This window comes from Coregonus lavaretus (assembly GCF_964263955.1).
Source record: "Coregonus lavaretus genome assembly, chromosome: 29".
NCBI classification, from domain to species: Eukaryota; Metazoa; Chordata; class Actinopteri; order Salmoniformes; family Salmonidae; genus Coregonus; species Coregonus lavaretus.
In genome coordinates, this window is record NC_140016.1 from 25,645,337 (window position 1) to 25,664,543 (window position 19,207).

The 19,207-nt window shown below is 44.6% G+C and overlaps 1 protein-coding gene across 1 annotated transcript; it reads right to left on the reverse strand.

Annotated features, from left to right (window-relative positions):
• Positions 1-4,773: 4,773 nt before the first annotated feature.
• On the reverse strand, positions 4,774-18,614 carry LOC311104809 (TBC1 domain family member 2A-like). The gene is made up of 14 exons (XM_084146733.1): positions 18,483-18,614; positions 17,066-17,192; positions 16,503-16,630; positions 15,698-15,960; positions 15,284-15,553; positions 14,883-15,008; positions 14,574-14,684; positions 14,176-14,348; positions 13,616-13,928; positions 8,001-8,188; positions 7,415-7,535; positions 6,917-7,102; positions 6,666-6,787; positions 4,774-5,746 (listed from the first exon to the last, which is right to left on the reverse strand). Exons 1-14 carry the CDS (start codon positions 18,517-18,519, stop codon positions 5,542-5,544), a joined length of 2,370 nt encoding a protein of 789 aa, XP_084002859.1. The 5' UTR covers positions 18,520-18,614; the 3' UTR covers positions 4,774-5,541.
• Between the last annotated feature and the right edge of the window lie 593 nt (positions 18,615-19,207).

Here is a 19,207-nt window from a genome sequence, read left to right on the forward strand (position 1 = left end):
ATCCACTCAGATAGCACATGGGGACAATTAGTCTTGTACTTTGGTATTATAGAGGTATTAGTATCTCCTCCAGTAGTTAAAAATAATAAGCTATGTGTATTTGTCATAATGCACAATCATCAGTATTGATGACAGCAGCAAGTCAGCTTTTGCACAAGGATACACAGGCGTATTCCTCAGCCCTCCTTTGAATGTCCAGCCTTCACGGCACAAGATGGATCCCCTAACCTCATCACCACTCCACTGCATGGTGTCTATTTTATTTTCTGTAACCTCTTCTCGTCCATTTTTATTCATTTTCAGAACGGCTTGGAAATGGATCTAACCCTTTTTTTTCACCCATTCCATTATTTTACCATCCAAATACTTTTTTAATGACTGCATACGATACTGTGAATGGAGTAATAACACTTGAATAACTTTGCTTTCCAGGCTCCAGGAACAAGTTCAGCTTGACCAAAATCACCTAATGGGACTTTTTAAAAAGACATTCCAAAATGTTTATTTTTACCAATGTGTAACATGTTTACTATGGTTTCACTCCAGGGAATACAATATTTTAATAAGAAACTGTAAAAAAATAAATAACGATGTAATGAAGCACTTTATATTGAAGCCCTGCATATTTTAAAAGGCTGATGCATTTTTCGTAGTGATGTCCGTTTTTATAAGACTAAAAAAAATAATTGCCATCTAGTCAAACACAGTACTAAAATTGATTGAATCACTTTGGGTTGGACTTGTTTGTCATTCAATGATATAGCACTTAGATGTGTTTTTAATCAACCACTGAAACCTAAGTATGTTAGACTCACGTTTGCATTTGAATTCTGCGCCATGGAAGAGTGTTTTTGTTTTGAAAGTAGGTGTATTTTTACCAGAGTGCAACGTATTTTTTTCAAGGCTGGCTGTGATTTATTTATTTTTCTTACATTTTTGGGATGTACAGAAACCGAGAGGATGCGGTAATACAACTGCTAGCTCCCATGGTTTGGAGGGACGCAGAGACAGTTACTGCCGATTGGAAGTCTATCCCCCCTTCACCTAGACACTTCTTAGATATACAAGTGACCATGAGAAGTTTCTAGGGGTAGGGACTAGGGCTGTGACGGTCATGACATTTTGTCAGCCGGTGATTGTCAAGCAAGTATCTGCTTGTCTCACAGTAATTGACCGTTAATTAACAAACACATTTAGCATCTCCTGGCTTCCACACATAGCCTACAAACCACTGATGCAGACCTTTGGAACATCTACATTTAAAAAAGTATAATAAATCCATTTAATATAGCCTACACCATCACAATAAAAATCCATTAGTTATTTTAGACAGGTCTAAAGAAACATGATACGAAGAAAATGTAGTCTATTTCAGAAGAACAGAATAGCATACTCTGAATTGTCCTTATGTTAGGCCCTGATCTGGCTATGCTACACTAGTTTACCTACTAGGGACTAAGGGTTCATTTTGAACTGGGCATGACATTAACAGAGAGAACTATCCAGAGGGCTGCAAAGTCTGTTGCTTTTCTTAGAACTCAACCAATTGTCCCCTAGTTTATTGATTCACTTGGTTTATTCATCAAACTGGTCAGTCTTTTTAATTTGGATTGATGGACATTTGACCTAATTGGAGTCCTCGTCCACTGTTGTGGGAAGTAGAAAGCGAACTGACTTTGTAGCCCTCAAGCAATAACGCAACACTGTCAGTATTTACCACTACAAAAATGTCTTCCTACTTGCACTACAGTTTTTCAAGACAAACGTTCCTGGCATAGCGATAGCATCTCTGTGATGTTAGGTGAGAGGGACACAAACTCGCACTTTGCCTTAACCGGTTCCATAGGCTGCGATGTGCTGTGACTCCCCTAAGTGTATAATAGAAGTAGTAATATAATATTAATAGAATAGAATAGTAGAAGTGCTGTAAGCCTTAAAGTCCCCTCTTCTTTTTGCAGTAGATTTGTGTATTTGATACCAAGAGTACTGAATCCATCGGAGCAACTGAAGAACAACTTTGTCCCCCTTCTTTCTTTTCTTTTATTGATCTTCTCAGTCAGAAAATGCTACCTTTTTTTGTTTATGTGAAGGGATTCAGAATGGTATGAATTGCACATTGATGTATGCAGTTATTTTGTAATGGGAGTTTAATAATGTGTTGACAACAATGAATAGTATTCTGATATTGTTAAGTGATCCCGGTGGATATTTTCAATGTTGTTGAAAGGAGAGATGGCTGTGACTGTTCACATGATAACCTTTCATTTTCAGCCTCTTGTGTGAGAGAACAAGCGCCAGCCGTCCTTCACAAAAACATTAACGTTTCAAGACAGGAAAACAAAAGTATTTTGGTGCGCTTTTTCTCCAGGTATACACTAGAGTTAGGGTTCTTCAATTCCGGTCCTGGAGGGCCGAAACACTTCTGTTTTTTTTATTTCTACCTGGTAGTTAATTGCACTCACCTGGTGTCCCGGTGTCTGAATTAGCCCCTGATTAGAAGGAGAGGATGAAAAACAGAGGTGTTTCGGCCCTCCAGGACCGGAATTGAAGAACCCTGCACTAGACCGTACACTAGGATTTACCTAGAAAATATGAAGAGCATGCATGTAAAAAAAATAATTAAAAGTCTAACCGAATTGTCGTTGCCACAGAAATCTAATGCTCAAAGCATGTTAAGAATTGCACTAAGATGGTATACATTTCAACACTAAGATCAATTTAAGATATCTGTAAAATAGTTATAGTTGAAAATGTCTAGCTCAGTCAGTCAGTATAATATAGAGATGTTTCAGAGGACGGAACCTTCCGAAGTGAGCAAACCTGCCCTGAAAGATGCCTAGTGCAATCAAGGAATCCACTTATGGCACAGGGCATACTACTGATAACTCTAACTGCAATTATATGAAAAGGACATGTCATTGATGGGTATGTGTCCATAATAGAAAACCAAGACTATGACCGAGGGACTGTTTCTCTTGGCCTTATGTCTGACTGTACACGCCGTTCTGTTTGCCAAACTCTACCAGTCGACGCACACAATGGGAAACTCCGACACTGACAAAACTTGGACAGAGACAGTGTTGTGCTAAATGGGGGACCACTGATGGTGTGTTCATTTTTTTAGTTCTGGTTTCGTTTTCTTTTAATTTGCCTGTAAGGCAAGCTGCTCTGGGAACAGCTGAGATGTGAGGCCCTACTACTTGGAAGAGTCAGTATTGTAAAAGCCAGTAGCTACTCAAAACAATGGACCATAGACAACTTGCATGTTTTCCGTCCCGGTTTGATCCTCGCTCCCTTTTCAGGGCGAGCCGTCTTTGTAGGGTGTGAATATTACGGCATTAGATCCACGTGACTTAACACTGACTTTACTGATAGAACAAGCGCTTTACTCAGCAACAAAGCCACTGTTTTTCCAGATGAGTCAACCTCTTCTCTTGGAAACCAACTGAGCGTCTATTCTTGTCACACAGGAATGGGCAAGTCCTAGAAAAAAGATACTGTTATGAATAGGCAACCCATCAGTTTAAATTGTCTGGTAACACTAGCTTTTAGCTATTTCTCTGCAGTAAGGTTGTTTGTAACATTGGACAACATTGTTTAGTTTGATTTTTTTATATTTATTATTTCTTATGTATATTTGTTTTTTAAAAAAGGTAATAAATTGGAAAATGTAAACTTGTCGTTGACTGTCAATTGTAGTGTACATTATACATACTTTTGGTCATGTAGTGTATGTGGACACCTGTTCGAACATCTCATTCCAAAATCATGGGCATTAATATGGAGTTGGTCCCCCCCTTTGCTGCTATAACAGCCTCCACTCTTCTGGGAAGGCTTTCCACTAGATGTTGGAACATTGCTGCATTAGTGAGGTCGGCACAAGGTTGGGACTGATGTTGGGGCGATTAGGCCTGGCTTGCAGTCGGTGTTCCAAATCATCCCATAGGTGTTCGATGGGGTTGAGGGCAGGCCAGTCAAGTTCTTCCACACCGATCTTGACAAAACATTTCTGTATGGACCTCGCTTTGTGCACGGGAGCATTGACATGCTGAAATAGGAAAGGGCCTTCCCCAAACTGTTGCCACAAAGTTGGAAGCACAGAATCGTCTAGAATGTCATTTTGTTAATGCTGTAGTGTTAAGATTTCCTTTCACTGGAACTAAGGGGCCTAGCCCGAACCATGAAAAACAGCCCCAGACCATTATTCCTCCTCCACCGAAATTTACAGTTGGCACTATGTATTCGGGCAGGTAGCGTTCTCCTGGCATCCGCCAAACCCAGATTCATCCATCAGACTGCCAGATGGTGAAGCGTGATTCATCACTGCAGAGAATGTATTTTCACTGCTTCAGAGTTCAATGGCGACGAGCTTTACACCACTCCAGCCGACGCTTAGCATTTCGCATGGTGATCTTAGGCTTGAGTGCGGCTGCGGAATGTCATTTCACGAAGCTCCCGATGAACAGTTCTTGTGCTGACGTTGCTTCCAGAGGCAGTTTGGAACTCTAGTGAGTGTTGTACTTCACAATAACAGCACTTACAGTTGACCGGGGCAGCTCTAGCAGGGCAGAAATTTGATGAACTGACTTGTTGGAAAGGTGGCATCCTATGACGGTACCCCGTTGAAAGTCACTGAGCTCTTCAGTAAGGCCATTCTACTGCCAATGTTTGTCTACAGAGATTGTATGGCTGTGTGCTCGATTTTATATTCCTGTTAGCAACGGGTGTGGCTGAAATAGCCAAATCCACTAATTTGAAGTGTCCACATACTTAAAACATGTAGTGTATTTGTATTTATTAAGGATCTCCATTAGCTGCTGCCTCTTCCTGGGGTCCAGCAACATTAAGGCAATTATATACAATTTAAAATATTACATGACATTACATTTCATAACACTTGTGTAGCTACATAAAGAAAAGTTCACATGGCATATTTAAAAGAGTAACTCAAATAACATGCATATGGACAAAATATGCGATTGAAACATATAAAAATCTACATAACATGATCAAAGTTTGAAATGACTACTGTAGTAATGTGTAAATTGTGTCTTTGACATTAATTCCTTTGGCAGTGCATATGCAGTAAATAATACTAATTCAACAATTCAGTGAGAATATGGTTGGTCAGATTTAGTGTTCTTGACTACAACTGACATTATTTACCTTCAAAAAGGCACAAAACAAACATCAAAAATGTATCCTGGGTCAAATCTGCACCAGCTTGGCCACTAACAAGATGGCCCTTCCATAGTCTACAACAGCTTTTCCCAAACTCGGTCCTGGGGTCCCCAAGGGATGCACGTTTTGGTTTTTGCCCTAACACTACACAGCTGATTTAAAATAACCAACTCATCATCAAGCTTTGATTATTTGAATCAGCTGTGTAGTGCTAGTGCAAAAACCAAAACGTGCACCCAGGGGGGGCCCCAGGACCTAGTTTGAGAAACCCTGTTCTACAAGATGGCCTTTCAAACCTGTTGCCTAGTAAATCCACAGGGTTCATTGCCATCCCTCTCTGTCCAGAGTCCCTGACGGTCACTACAGCTCCTCATCGTCCTCGCTGACCAGTATAGTGTCCAGGTCCTTGTCCTTACGCTCGGCGCTCTCGGTGACAAACTCCCTCTGCTGGGCCTCCAGCTCTTTGAGCTCCCCCTGCAGGCGCTCCAGATGCAGTGCACGCCGGTTCCTCAACAGCTTCATGGGGAACGGGTTCATGTCACTGAAGGCAATATTAGTCAGCTTCCTATTGGAGGGAGAAGGGTAAGGCGAGCCCAATATTACTCAACCTGCTTATTTCCATACAGTAGAATTTAAGTCTGCAGGCTGCATGGTAACAAGCTGTATTGTCCTAACCCTAGATCTAGCTCATTGACATTTTAGTCATTTAGCAGACGCTCAGAGCGACTTACAGGAGCAATAGCTCCATCTCTGTGTGTGGTTGGACAAGTATGCATTGGTCAGACAGGAGTTTCAGATAAAATGATGCCGAGTAAGTCATCCTGGCTGTGTTTACACAGGCAGCCCAATTCTGATATTTTTTCCACTAATCACATCCGATCTTTTCACATCAAAAGACCACTTCATGAAAAAAAGATCAATTGGGCTGCCTGTGTAAACATAGCCCTGGTATCTCATCTGCTCTTTGTTTGGAGATAATAGACAGACAGTGGTGAATACTGCCCTCAATGCACTCCTCTGGCTGTATAGCCTCTTGTTATCTCCCATATGTGTTGAGCCCATAGCTCTGCCGTCACTGCTGCTATCTGAATTATATATGGTGATGTCTGTCTTGGCCTACGGCAAAAATAGCTCCTCCGTCTGCTCCGCCATTAACACACCGACTAAATAGGGCACCAGAAAAACAATGGGCTCAGTAGGTACAGGACAAAACCCCCAAACCATATAGATAATACAACAGTTGAACAGGTTACAAATGACAAGCTAAATGTGATTTGGTGGAATGGTGCAAAAACCACTTAGGGGTGTGTCAGGTGTGTTAGTGCTGGGCTGTAACAAAAACATGCACACCAGTCCTCCAGGAGTTTAAGATCTCTGCTATAGTGGTTCCTGTCCCACTAGAGAAACACTGACCTAATATAGTGCTATTTTTTCATAACACTGCCTCCATATTTTGACCGTAGATGATTTTTGTGGCCCCTCACCTGCCGTCAGCGATGGTCTTGGTGAAGAAGCGCAGGTATTGGTAGATCTCCACGCTGTCATGGATCTTCAAGATGTCCTCCTCTTTGTACTTGAACAGAGCCAGGGCATACCGAAATATCACCTGCACAAAAAACATGCACGCATGTTTACATTAGACGTGGTTTATTTACTAATAATAATTTTACACCAGGTCAGTCATTGAGGCCCAAATTTGAATACCCCAGGCTCTAGTCTCTCTCAGTTGTGGTACCTTAGTGCCCTCGTAGAGAAAGGCGTCCCACACTCGCAGGAGGATATCGCTGGGCAGGCTCTCTACGAACACCACCAGGAACCAGTTGAATGTGATGAGGGACACGTCCACGCTGTGCTCCTCAAAGTGAGCCGCCAACCGGGGTATCTTCTCAGCCATGAAGTCCTTTAGAACACACTGGTCTGCCTGCAACATCCACACATACACCATGTCACATTGGGTCACATCAGCAGATGGCGTTAACAGATATTGACATGATATGAGAAATCTTGAATTCAGTACGTCGTTCATTAAATGTATGCGCTATTTCAGTATCAGTTCCATGTTTTGGAACAGATGCAGAACTAAAACGGACTAAATCAGTTAAACTAAATCCACAACTTCCATTATGTTGCACAATTGTTATTACAAAGTAACAAGTACTATTTATGTTATGCATCTATAGTTGTTTAAAACCATATATTTTCAAAAGGTTGGTCCTTCGAGCCGAATCATTACCTGCGAGGATATGAGTGTTTTGGTGTAGTAGTCCTGGGGCATGACAGCCTCCACCACAGCTACTAGACACCAGAAGGCATCCTCCTCACTCTCCAGCACCAGGAGAGCTATGGCTGCCAGCCTGAAGGGGGAGAGGCCAATGTCATAGTTGTTCTTTGACATTCATTTGACATTTTAGTCATTTAGCAGACGCTCTTATCCAGAGCATACATTTAAAAAATGTTTTACAGTACTGGTCTTCCGTGGGAATCGAACCCACAATTCTGGTGTTGCAAGCACCATGCTCTACCAACTGAGCCACACAGCACCCCATATTCTATAGATTGTTTTGAAGTCTGTGAAAGCTTGTATGGTATATCTAAAGCCTGTTATAGTCAGAGGAAAATGCTTTAGACAAGACAAATCTATTTTCACAAAAATATAATTGTCTTCATCAGGCTTTCATAAGCTGAGAACATTGTGTAGGTATTGTTTCGGAGTCGCCACTATATATCAGTGTACTGCTTTGTCTATTAGGTGGCAGTATTTCGCTGTATTTTATATTTTATTGACCACACTGCTGACGAATTTAGGGAGTCTTGTGCACCTGTTGAGGCCCTGGCAGTAGCCGATGGTGGGGTTTTGCCAAGAGAAGGCCAGCAGGATTCGTTGGAGCTGCTGCAGGGCGGGGCTGGAGGGTGAGGAGAAGTGCTGATTGGTGGTGAGAGTGCGGTACAGGTCCAACTGGATCTGTCTGGAGGCCTGGTGGGGCGACGTAAGGCTCTTCTGGCACAGCTACAACAATAACGGATGGATTTCATGTAGGTGGATGGAAAGACGGACAGACAGACATAGATATACAGTGTATTCGGAAAGTATTCAGACCCGTTGAATTTTTCCACATTTTGTTACGTTACAGCCTTATTCTGAAATGGATTTTTTAAATATATAAATCCTCATCAATCTACACACAATACCCCATAATGACCAAGCAAAAACAGGTTTTTAGACATGTTTGCAAATGTATTAAAAATATCAAATGTAAATATAAGATTTACATAAGTATTCAGACCCTTTACTCAGTACTTTGTGTCTTTGGCAGCGATTACAGACTCGAGTCTTCTTGGGTATGACGCTACAAGCTTGGCACACCTGTATTTGGGGAGTTTCTCCCATTCTCTGCAGATCCTCTCAAGTTCTGTCAGGTTGGATGGGGAGCGTCACTGCACAGCTATTTTCAGGTCTCTCCAGAGATGTTGGATCGGGTTCATGTCCAGGCTCTGGCTGGGCCACTCAAGGACATTCAGAGACTTGTCCTGAAGCCATCCCTGCGTTGTATTGGCTGTGTGCGTAGGGTTGTTGTCCTGTTGGAAGGTGAACCTTCACCCCAGTCTGAGCTCCTGAGCAGGTTTTCATCAAGGATCTCTCTGTACTTTGCTCCGTTCATCTTTCCCTCGATCCTGACTAGTCTCCCAGTGGTGGCAGGTTTCCTCCAGACGTGACACTTGGCATTCAGGCCAGACTTCCATTTTGGTTTCATCAGACCAGAGAATCTTGTTTCTGATGGTCTGAGAGTCCTTTAGGTGCATTTTGGTAAACTCCAAGAGGGCTGTCATGTGCCTTTTACTGAGGAGTGGCTTCCGTCTCGCCACTCTACCATGAAGGTCTGATTGGTGGAGTGCTGCAGGGATGGTTGTCCTTCTGGAAGGTTCTCCCATCTCCACAGAGGAACTCTGGAGCTCTGTCAGAGTGACCATCGAGTTCTTGGTCACCTCTCTGACCAAGGCCCTTCTCCCCCGATTGCTCAGTTTGGCCGGGTGGCCAGCTCTAGGAAGAGTCTTGGTGGTTCCAAACTTCTTCCATTTAAGAATGGAGGCCACTGTGTTCTTGGGGACTTTAATGCTGCAGAAATGTTTTGGTACCCTTCCCCAGATCTGTGCCTCGACACAATCCTGTCTCAGAGCTCTACAGACAATTCATTCGACCTCATGGCTTGGTTTTTGCTCTGACATGCACTGTCAAAATCAAATAAAATCAAAATGTATTTGCCACATGCGCCAAATACAGCAGGTGTAGACATTACAGTGAAATGCTTACTTACAAGCCCTTAACCAACAATGCAGTTTTTTAAAAGAAAAATGTAAAATAAAAGTGTTAATAAAAAAATGTAAAAAAGCAAATAGCTAAAGAGCAGCAGTAAATTAAAATAACAGTAGGGAGGCTATATACAGGGGGTACCGGTACAGAGTCAATGTGCGGGGGCACCGGCTAGTCGAGGTAATTGAGGTCATATGTACATGTGGGTAGAGTTAAAGTGACTATGCATAAATAGTAAACAGAGTAGCAGCAGCGTAAAAGAGGGGGATGGGGTGGGGTGGGGGGCAGTGCAAATAGTCCCGGTAGCCATGATTAGCTGTTCAGGAGTCTTATGGCTTGGGGGTAGAAGCTGTTGAGAAGCCTTTTGGACCTAGACTTGGCGCTCCGGTACCGCTTGCCGTGCGGTAGCAGAGAGAACAGTCTATGACTAGGGTGGCTTGAGTCTTTGACAATTTTTAGGGCCTTCCTCTAACACCGCCTGGTATAGAGGTCCTGGATGGCAGGAAGCTTGGCCCCAGTGATGTACTGGGCTGTATGCACTACCCTCTGTAGTGCCTTGCGGTCGGAGGCCGAGCAGTTGCCATACCTGGCGGTGATGCAACCAGTCAGGATACTCTCAATGGTGCAGCTGTATAACTTTTTGAGGATCTGAGGACCCATGCCAAATCTTTTCAGTCTCCTGAGGGGAAATAGGTTTTGTCGTGCCCTCTTCACGACTGTCTTGGTGTGTTTGGACCATGATAGTTCGTTGGTGATGTGGACACCAAGGAACTTGAAGCTCTCAAACTGTTCCACTACAGCCCCGTCGATGAGAATGGGGGCAAGCTCAGTCCTCTTTTTTTTCCTGTAGTCCACAATCATCTCCTTTGTCTTGATCACGCTGAGGGAGAGGTTGTTATCCTGGCACCACACGGCCAGGTCTCTGACCTCCTCCCTATAGGCTGTCTCATCGTTGTCGGTGATCAGGCCTACCACTGTTGTGTCGTCGGCAAACTTAATGATGGTGTTGGAGTCGTGCCTGGCCATGCAGTCATGGGTGAACAGGGAGTACAGAAGGGGACTGAGCACGCACCCCTGAGGGGCCCCCGTGTTGAGGATCAGCGTGGCAGACGTGTTGTTACCTACCCTTACCACCTAGGGGCGGCCCGTCAGGAAGTCCAAGATCCAGTTGCAGAGGGAGGTGTTTAGTCCCAGGATCCTTAGCTTTGTGATGAGCTTTGAGGGCACTATGGTGTTGAACGCTGAGCTGTAGTCAATGAATAGCATTCTCACGTAGGTGTTCCTCTTGTCCAGATGGGAAAGGACAGTGTGGAGTGCAATAGTGATTGCATCATCTGTGGATCTGTTGGGGCGGTATGCAAATTGGAGTGGGTCTAGGGTTTCTGGAATAATGGTGTTGATGTGAGCCATGACCAGCCTTTCAAAGCACTTCATGGCTACAGACTTGAGTGCTACAGGTCGGTAGTCATTTAGGCAGGTTATCTTAGTGTCCTTTGGCACAGGGACTATGGTGGTTTGCTTGAAACATGTTGGTATTACAGACTCAGTCAGGGACATGCTGAAAATGTCAGTGAAGACACTTGCCAGTTGGTCAGCACATGCTCGGAGTTCACGTCCTGGTAATCCGTCTGGCCCTGCGGCCTTGTGAATGTTGACCTGCTTAAAAGTCTTACTCACATCGGCTACGGAGAGCGTGATCACATTGTCATCCGGAACAGCTGGTGCTCTCGTGCATGCTTCAGTGTTACTTGCCTCAAAGCGAGCATTGAAGTGATTTAGCTCGTCTGGTAGGCTTGTGTCACTGGGCAGTTAGCGGCTGTGCTTCCCTTTGTAGTCTGTAATAGTTTTCAAGCCCTGCCACATCCGACGATCGTCAGAGCCGGTGTAGTACGATTCAATCTTAGTCCTGTATTGACACTTTGCCTGTTTGATGGTTCGTCGGAGGGCATAGCGGGATTTCTTATAAGCTTCCGGGTTAGAGTCCCGCTCCTTGAAAGCGGCAGCTCTACCCTTTAGATCAGTGCGGATGTTGCCTTTAATCCATGGCTTCTGGTTGGGGTATGTATGTATGACGACGTCATCGATGCACTTATTGATGAAGCCAGTGACTGATGTGGTGTACTCCTCAATGCTATCTGAAGAATCCCAGAACATATTCCAGTCTGTGCTAGCAAAACAGTCCTGTAGCTTAGCATCATCTGACCACTTTTTTATTAACCGAGTCACTGGTGCTTCCTGCTTTAGATTTTGCTTATAAGCAGGAATCAGGAGGATAGAGTTATGGTCAGATTTGCCAAATAGAGGGTGAGGGAGAGCTTTGTATGCGTCTCTGTGTGTGGAGTAAAGGTGGTCTTGAGTTTTTTTCCCTCTGGTTGCACATTTAACCTGCTGATAGAAATTAGGTAGAACGGATTTAAGTTTCCCTGCATTAAAGTCCCCGGCCACAAGGAGCGCTGCCTCTGGATGAGCATTTTCCTGTTTGCTTATGGCCTTATACAGCGCATTGAGGGCAATCTTAGTGCCAGAATCGGTTTGTGGTGGTAGACAGCTACAAAAAATATAGATGAAAAGTATCTTGGTAAATAGTGTGGTCTACAGCTTATCATAAGATACTCTACCTCAGGCGAGCAAAACCTCGAGACTTCCTTAGTATTAGATTTTGTGCACCAGCTGTTGTTTACAAATATACACAGACCGCCACCCCTTGTCTTACCGGAGTCAGCCGTTCTATCCTGCCGATGTAGCGTATAGCCCGCTAGCTGTATGTTATTCATGTCGTCGTTCAGCCACGACTCGGTGAAACATAAGATATTACAGTTTTTAATGTCCCGTTGGTAGGATAACCTTAGTCTTAGGTCATCCAATTTGTTTTCAAATGATTGAACATTGGCTAATAGGATTGATGGAAGAGGCAGTTTTCTCGCTCGCCGTCGGATCCTTACAAGGCACCCCGACCTACGTCCACGATATCTCCGTCTCTTTCTCATGCGAATGACGGGGATTTGGGCCTTGTTGGGTGTCTGTAGAATATCCTTCGCGTCCGACTCGTTGAAGAAAAAATCTTTGTCCAATACGAGGTGAGTAATCGCTGTCCTGATATCCAGAAGCTCTTTTTGGTCATAAGAGACGGTGGCAGAAACATTATGTACAGAAAAAATTACAAATAACGCGAAAAAACACACATAATAGTACAATTGGTTAGAGGGCTGTAAAACGGCAGCCATCTTCTCCGGCGCCATACACAACTGCGGGACCTTATATAGACAGGTGTGTGCCTTTCCAAATCATGTCCAATCAATTTAATTTACCACAGGAGGACTCCAATCAAGTTGTAGAAACATCTCAAGGTTGATCAATGGAAACAGCATGCACCTGAGCTCAATTTCGAGTCTCATAGCAAAGGGTCTGAATACTTATGTAAATAAAGTATTTCTGTTTTTTATTTGTTATACATTTGCAAAAATTTCTAACAACCTATTTTCACTTTGTCATTATGCGGTATTGTGTGTAGATTGATGAGGATGAGCCTCCCAAGTGGCGCATCAGTATAAGGCACTGCATCGCAGTGCTAGAGGCGTCACTACAGACCCGGGTTCAATCCCAGGCTGTGTCGCAGCCGGCCGCGACCGGGAGACCCATGAGGCGGCACACAATTGGCCCAGCGTCGTCCGGGTTTGGGGAGGGTTTGGCTGGCCGGGATGTCCTTGTCCCATCGCGCTCTAGCGACTCCTTGTGGCGGGCCGGGCGCATGCACGCTGACTTCAGTCGGCAGTTGTACGGTGTTTTCTCCGACACATTGGTGCGGCTGGCGTCCGGGTTAAGCGAGCAGTGTGTCAAGAAGCAGAGCGGGTTGGCAGAGTCGTGTTTCAGAGGATGCATGGCTCTCGACCTTCACCTCTTCCGAGTCCATACGGGAGTTGCAGCGATGGAACAAGACTGTAACTACCAATTGGATATGTATTTTTTTATTTAATCCAGTTTAGAATAAGGCTGTAACGTAACAAAATGTGGTAAAAAGGGGTCTGAATACTTTCTGAATGCACTGTAGATTGAGACGCACAGTAGATTGGGAAATTGAGAGCTACATTGTAAGGAAGTGAACTCGCCTAATCCACTACCACCCACCTGCTCGTAGCGATCCGGGTGGCGCTCCCATAGTGCGCGTGTGCGCACCCTCACCACCCAGCGCCACACCCGCGCGCGGTACTCGCACGGCACGCCGCCCCGCAGAAGGCTTTTGAGCTCCGAAGAGGGGCAGAGGTTGTCGGCCAGGCGGCCTCCCAGGTAATGAGCCCAGCGGTCCAGCAGGAGTCTGTCCCCGGCCTCCTGCCTCAGCAGGCTGTGAGAGCGGATCTCCAGGGCCTGGATCTTGGCCAGCAGTTTCATGTCCTCCACCTCGTAGTCCGGAATGATCTTGAAGCCGTACTCGTCGTGCTCCCTGAAGAAACAGACCAATGGTTTTGATGATTTAAAAATGTTCGCTCATTGTCTGACTGTATTGAAGATTTAATGTATTGTTTATTACATGTGTCTCTCTCTTATGTCTCATTGTTAATTATCACTGATATGGCAGGACATGACAGCTGAAAGCAGCATGGTGAAAAACGATCCAGTCCTGTCATCTGTCAGTGTAGTGAAGCAGAGGAGACAAGGAGACAAAGAAGGAAGCCATTTTAGATTATTACCTGACAGGGTTGAGTTTGAGCACGTCGTTCAGGTCCCCCTGTAGTGCGTCCCCTATGATTTTCCTCACAGCCTCCCGCTGTCCCGATTCTAGAGCCTTGTTCTCCTGCAGCTTCCTCAGTACGGCCAGGTAACGACTCTCTATCTGACAGTTACGGGCCTCCAGGTATGCACACTGCAACACAAAATAAGCACCCACTAAAAGACCAAGACTGAGGTCCCAATTCAATCAACTATAGTGGCCTAGAGTGTTTCACAAACACCGCAATCCACTCTAAACTCCTTCCCCTTTTATTTGTCTGATACCACCACAGAATCGAAGATGGAGAAGGAGGAAGTGTCAGAGGACATTGAGTTTGTATTTGCCACTGAATAGCACACAGTGGTTAGGCTGGCCCACCTTCACCATAAGGCTTTTCTCCTGCTCGGAACTGTTGCGCCATAGCTTGGTCAACTGGTAGATCTCAGAGTTCAGGAACTTGTTCTGGATGTTGTAGGCCTCAATGTCATCCTGTGTGAGAAAAGGATTGATAGAGAGCAAGGAAGGACAGGGTAAAGGGTATATAAAGAAGCAAAGGAAAAATGCTTCATATTTGGACTACCAATATAATCTACTTCAGAAGACTCTATGGCTCTGGTCTGGGTCTTGAGGCCGGACTTCAGTCTTGACTCCGTCTCTGATGGTCGACCGATCAAATCACAAACCAACCTTGAGGTTCTTGGTGTCCTCTTGCAACTGGCGGAAGGTCTGGGCATCCAGGCCGTTGGTGGTGGACACCGTGCGTGTAGGGTCGGCCATGCAGGCTGTCAACTTCTCTAACAACTTCAGGATCACCTGGAATGATACCAAGAGACAATGATAAGAGACAATGATATCGTAAATCTCCAGATTAGATCAGGAAGTATACAGCTACACTGGGAGCAAATTAGAATAGAATAGACCCTCCAATCCCAAATCAACCCCTAGCTCTCCCCCTACTTTGCATTCTGATTGGTTACTTGGAATTTCGCCATAATGCTTAAAACCACCTATCCAATCCTTTCAGGATAATGATGATAACATGCCTATTCTAATCCTTCCCTATCTGACCCTTCCTGTCTGAGCCTCACTTCCTGTTTGGCGTGGTTCTTCTCCATCATCAGCGTCAAGTTCTCCTGCAGCTCGGCCACGTGGGCGTCCCTCTGGGCTAGGCTCGTTCTCAGGTCTTCCCCCTCAGCCTTCAGCTCCTCCAAGCGACCTCGTAGGTCAGCGGCGTGACGCTCGTGGTGCCTCAGTAGCTCCAGGCGCTCCTGCTCGCCCTCAGCTGCCAGGAACTCCGTGCATGTCCGCTTCTCCAGCTGAGCCACCTCCAGGGCCTTGTGGAGGAGCCACACCAGCTCCTTGATGGGGAAGGGGAGAAATAAGAGGATAGGATGCAGGGGCATGGTGGGAATACAAATTCAATTTAATTTAATGGAGCTGCTACTGATATCAGAAGACTGCTCACTAGTGTGATATTGACGAGCTTTGGTCTTAGCTCTAACCTTCTGGGCCTTGACGTCCTCATCCAGTATGTGCTTCTCCTGCAGGAGGCAGGTCGTCCTGTCTATGCTTTCTGAAGGAGCTTCCCGGAGCACAGCAGGCATGGTGGCACAGCTTCCCTTCGTCTTCTTCCTGCTCCTCAGGGATGGGGACGGCAATGAAAACGACCTGCCCTCTGCAGGGGAGAGCTGGTCCCCGGGCTCCACCAACAGCAGCAGGGGTGTAGGGGTCGGGTGGTCAACGGGAGTCCTAGGGCCTATACACTCTTGAAAAAAAAGGTGCCATCTAGAACCTAAAAGGTTTCTTCGGCTGTCCCCATGGGAGAATTCTTAGAAGAACCCTTTTTGGTTCCAGGTAGAACCCTTTTGGGTTCCGTGTAGAACCCTTTCCACATAGCGTTCTACATGGAACCAAAAAGGGTTTTACCTGGAACCAAAAAGGGTTTTACCTGGAACCAAAAAGGGTTCTCCTTTGGTGACAGTCGAAGAACCCTTTCGGAACCCTTTTTTCTAAGAGTGTAAGAGGGCATGGAGGTTAGAGGAGGTTGGCCATGGCTCTGTGGTTATTATGGACTGTGACAAATCACTAAAGTGTCATCAAGGAAAATTGCTTTTAGTTTAGACAAGAAAAAATGACAATGTTACTAGAGCAATGACAGCATTATACTGTACATGGTTATCAGACAATGAGAAAACCTGATCCTTCTGATTTCAATGAGCTGCCAACAGAGGGCAGAAGGATGCCACCGTGTAAAACACCAGTGTATTGGAGAACATCTCCAGAAGCTGGGGTGTGTGTGGGACGTACCAAGCCTTTCCTGGGATGGGGTCTTTGAGGGGTTCAGTGGGGTCCAGGGAGGAGGCGCCTCCAAATGGAACATACTCCGACTCCGCTCCAGGGAGGACCGCTTGGAAAACAGACTGTGCACTGAGTTCCTGTAGGAGCAACACACACAAACGTAAGCATGCACACCAACACACACGCACAGCAATATCATTAACATGCACTCAATCTGGCCCACACTTTTGAACAAAACAAGTATCCCAGCTGCACTGAACTTGAAGCCCCACTACTAGAACGATCCCTTTATGGTCAAGCAATTAGCGGTTAATTAAAATTACTTTCATCTCAAAGTCACTTTCGCTACTAAGTCAATCTTGGCATGTTAGCAGATTGGCAGATGATAAGCACCTGTAGTCACAAAGACACAAACAGTTGTAATGACTACAATCAACAAAATGGATGAATATCAAGTCCAACGTCAACTACTTCAACGTATCCCATGCCATATGTTGTACTGAATCAGTCATATGCCTCAATCACAAATGAATGGGATAAGATGAGAACATCTAAAATGATGAGGCCCTTACTGAATCTCTATCAGAGGGTGTTTGATGGAGAAGTTGCTTAGGGGGTTCCGTTGTGGCGGCGCGGGCAGATTGGTGGCCTCCTCGCCTAAGAGGCCTGGCAGGGTCTTCACCGTGGGCAGGAAGTAATCTACATTACAGGAAGTAACAGGAAAGAACGTCAGTGGATCACGCCCTCTGGAGCCAGGACACACAAAGGACACAGCTACTCATGTAACAAGCAGGAACCTTCCAGCTAAAGACAATGAGAGTGATATCATTGGTTGAAATACAGAGGATAAAAATTATGACTATCTGGCCGCCAGACTTGTGTTGACTTATTCTTCAGGTGAAGTTGTTTGCTCTTACTGTACTGCTATGAACTGAAGATTATTACATGGGGTGAGAGCTGGGAAAAAAATCCAACCCATTGAAATGTCAAGAGATTCATATATTCCTGACTACTTTTGGGCAGTCAGGTTGTGCACGCTGGATGAAACTAGTCAAAATATACTGTTTTGTTCCTCCATATGCTCTGTGAAACATTTTGGGCCTGTCAGGACAAGCATGAAATACCTCACAATTCACAAACCAGTTGGTAGGAAAGGTTGTGTCTATACCAGGAGCAAACTCAATGATGTTGTTCATAGTCATAACAGGGTAGTAACAATATCACTTTCACGTTGTTCATTCATGCTTATTCCACACATATATGACTTGAACATTTGAATATCTTAGGTCATCTTATGTCACTTTTAAATTCAAGCTGTTTGCGCTTCAAAATAACATAAGGATATGTGTTGATTTATTGGACCAGAATAGCCTGTAACCTGTGTGTAGTCTAGCCATGCTGTGCTGTAACCATGGTTATATTTAGTCTGTGGGCCCTGCAGCCACCTGCACCTAGCACAGCAGGGTGTCAGACGTGCACTTCCTTTCTCTCTGGGCCATGCAGAACCACTTCCTGCAGCTGTCAGAGGGGCTGTAGACTAAACATGAATTACCCAGACTCCCCAGCGGTGAAAGAGCAGGGCACGCTGGAATCACCTGGGACACATTCAGTAGGCAAACTTTGCGGAACTCTCAGATAGAAATATGTCTCTCTGAATAAGGAATGTTAGCTCTATTCATTACATTTCTATCTGCAACATTCTACAACTTTTACCTTCTGAACATGGCCCTGGTTAGATTTCTTTGACCACTTCATATTCTACTGTTGAACTACTATTGTAAAAGAGGTGGTGCTTATTTCATTGACTAGCTAAGAAAGTGTGGCGTCGCTACGAAGTAATTACATTGGGTAATACAGTAGCTGCTACCATGTCATATCTAATACCAAGTGGATAAAATCCAACTGAGTTTATCTTCACATTTAGATTGAATGAAGGTACATTAGCATCTCCTTTCCTGTAAAATCACTAACAGTAGATAAGTGGCTTACTGGCATCAAGTCTCCAGAGATGAAAGCGGAAACGCATCCAGCGCGAGCATTATAGCTTTGCGATCCAGTCAAGCCAGGCACTGCCAGGAAATGTCTTCAATTTGCAGACAGTGCGGAGAAAAATCGAAGCACATCTGATCAACGTTGTTTCCTGTCCCAAACCCCACCCCAGCAATCTCAACCTTGGCCAGGCCACCCATGGGGCATGAACTATACTTCAACACCAGAATGTTGAATAATTGATTTAATGATGAAAGCCTGTGTAGGTGAAAATAACCTTAAATCTTTTTCATGAAAATGCCATGACCCTAGAGGCCTTTAAATAGTAACCAGAGGGATTTTGATTGTTTTTGTTATTTTCTTTCCCCTCTGTCTTAATCTACATTTTTGGCCCAAAAAGGGAAGCCGACCCTTCATTTGTTAGTCATGTACCTTTTAAGAAATTCTAGTGTTTAGACAGTAAGTACCTGTGTATGTAATTTATTATCTGTTTCGAAGTTGAAACATGAATGTTGGCTATGAATGAACATTCTTCTTGAAACTATTGCAACAGATAAAATATATCTGCCAGGGCCAGTCATTGTGTACAGTCACCTCCAAAATTATTGGCACCCTTGATAAAGATGAGCAAAATAGACTATATCAAATAAATAATACAAATACTGAGCTATATTGTAGGCAAAATGTTTTCTTTTATAGTAGTACAATTCCTCAGAGAAAAACAT

Coding starts and splice junctions, on each gene's coding strand:
- LOC311104809 (XM_084146733.1), bottom strand. CDS start 18,519: ATGCGTTTCCGCTTTCATCTCTGGAGACTTGATGCCA. Junction 15,961..16,502: donor CCCATCCCAGGAAAGGCTTG/GTACGTCCCACA, acceptor TTTTTTTTCAAG/AGTGTATAGGCCCTAGGACT. Junction 14,685..14,882: donor AGGACACCAAGAACCTCAAG/GTTGGTTTGTGA, acceptor TTTCTCACACAG/GATGACATTGAGGCCTACAA.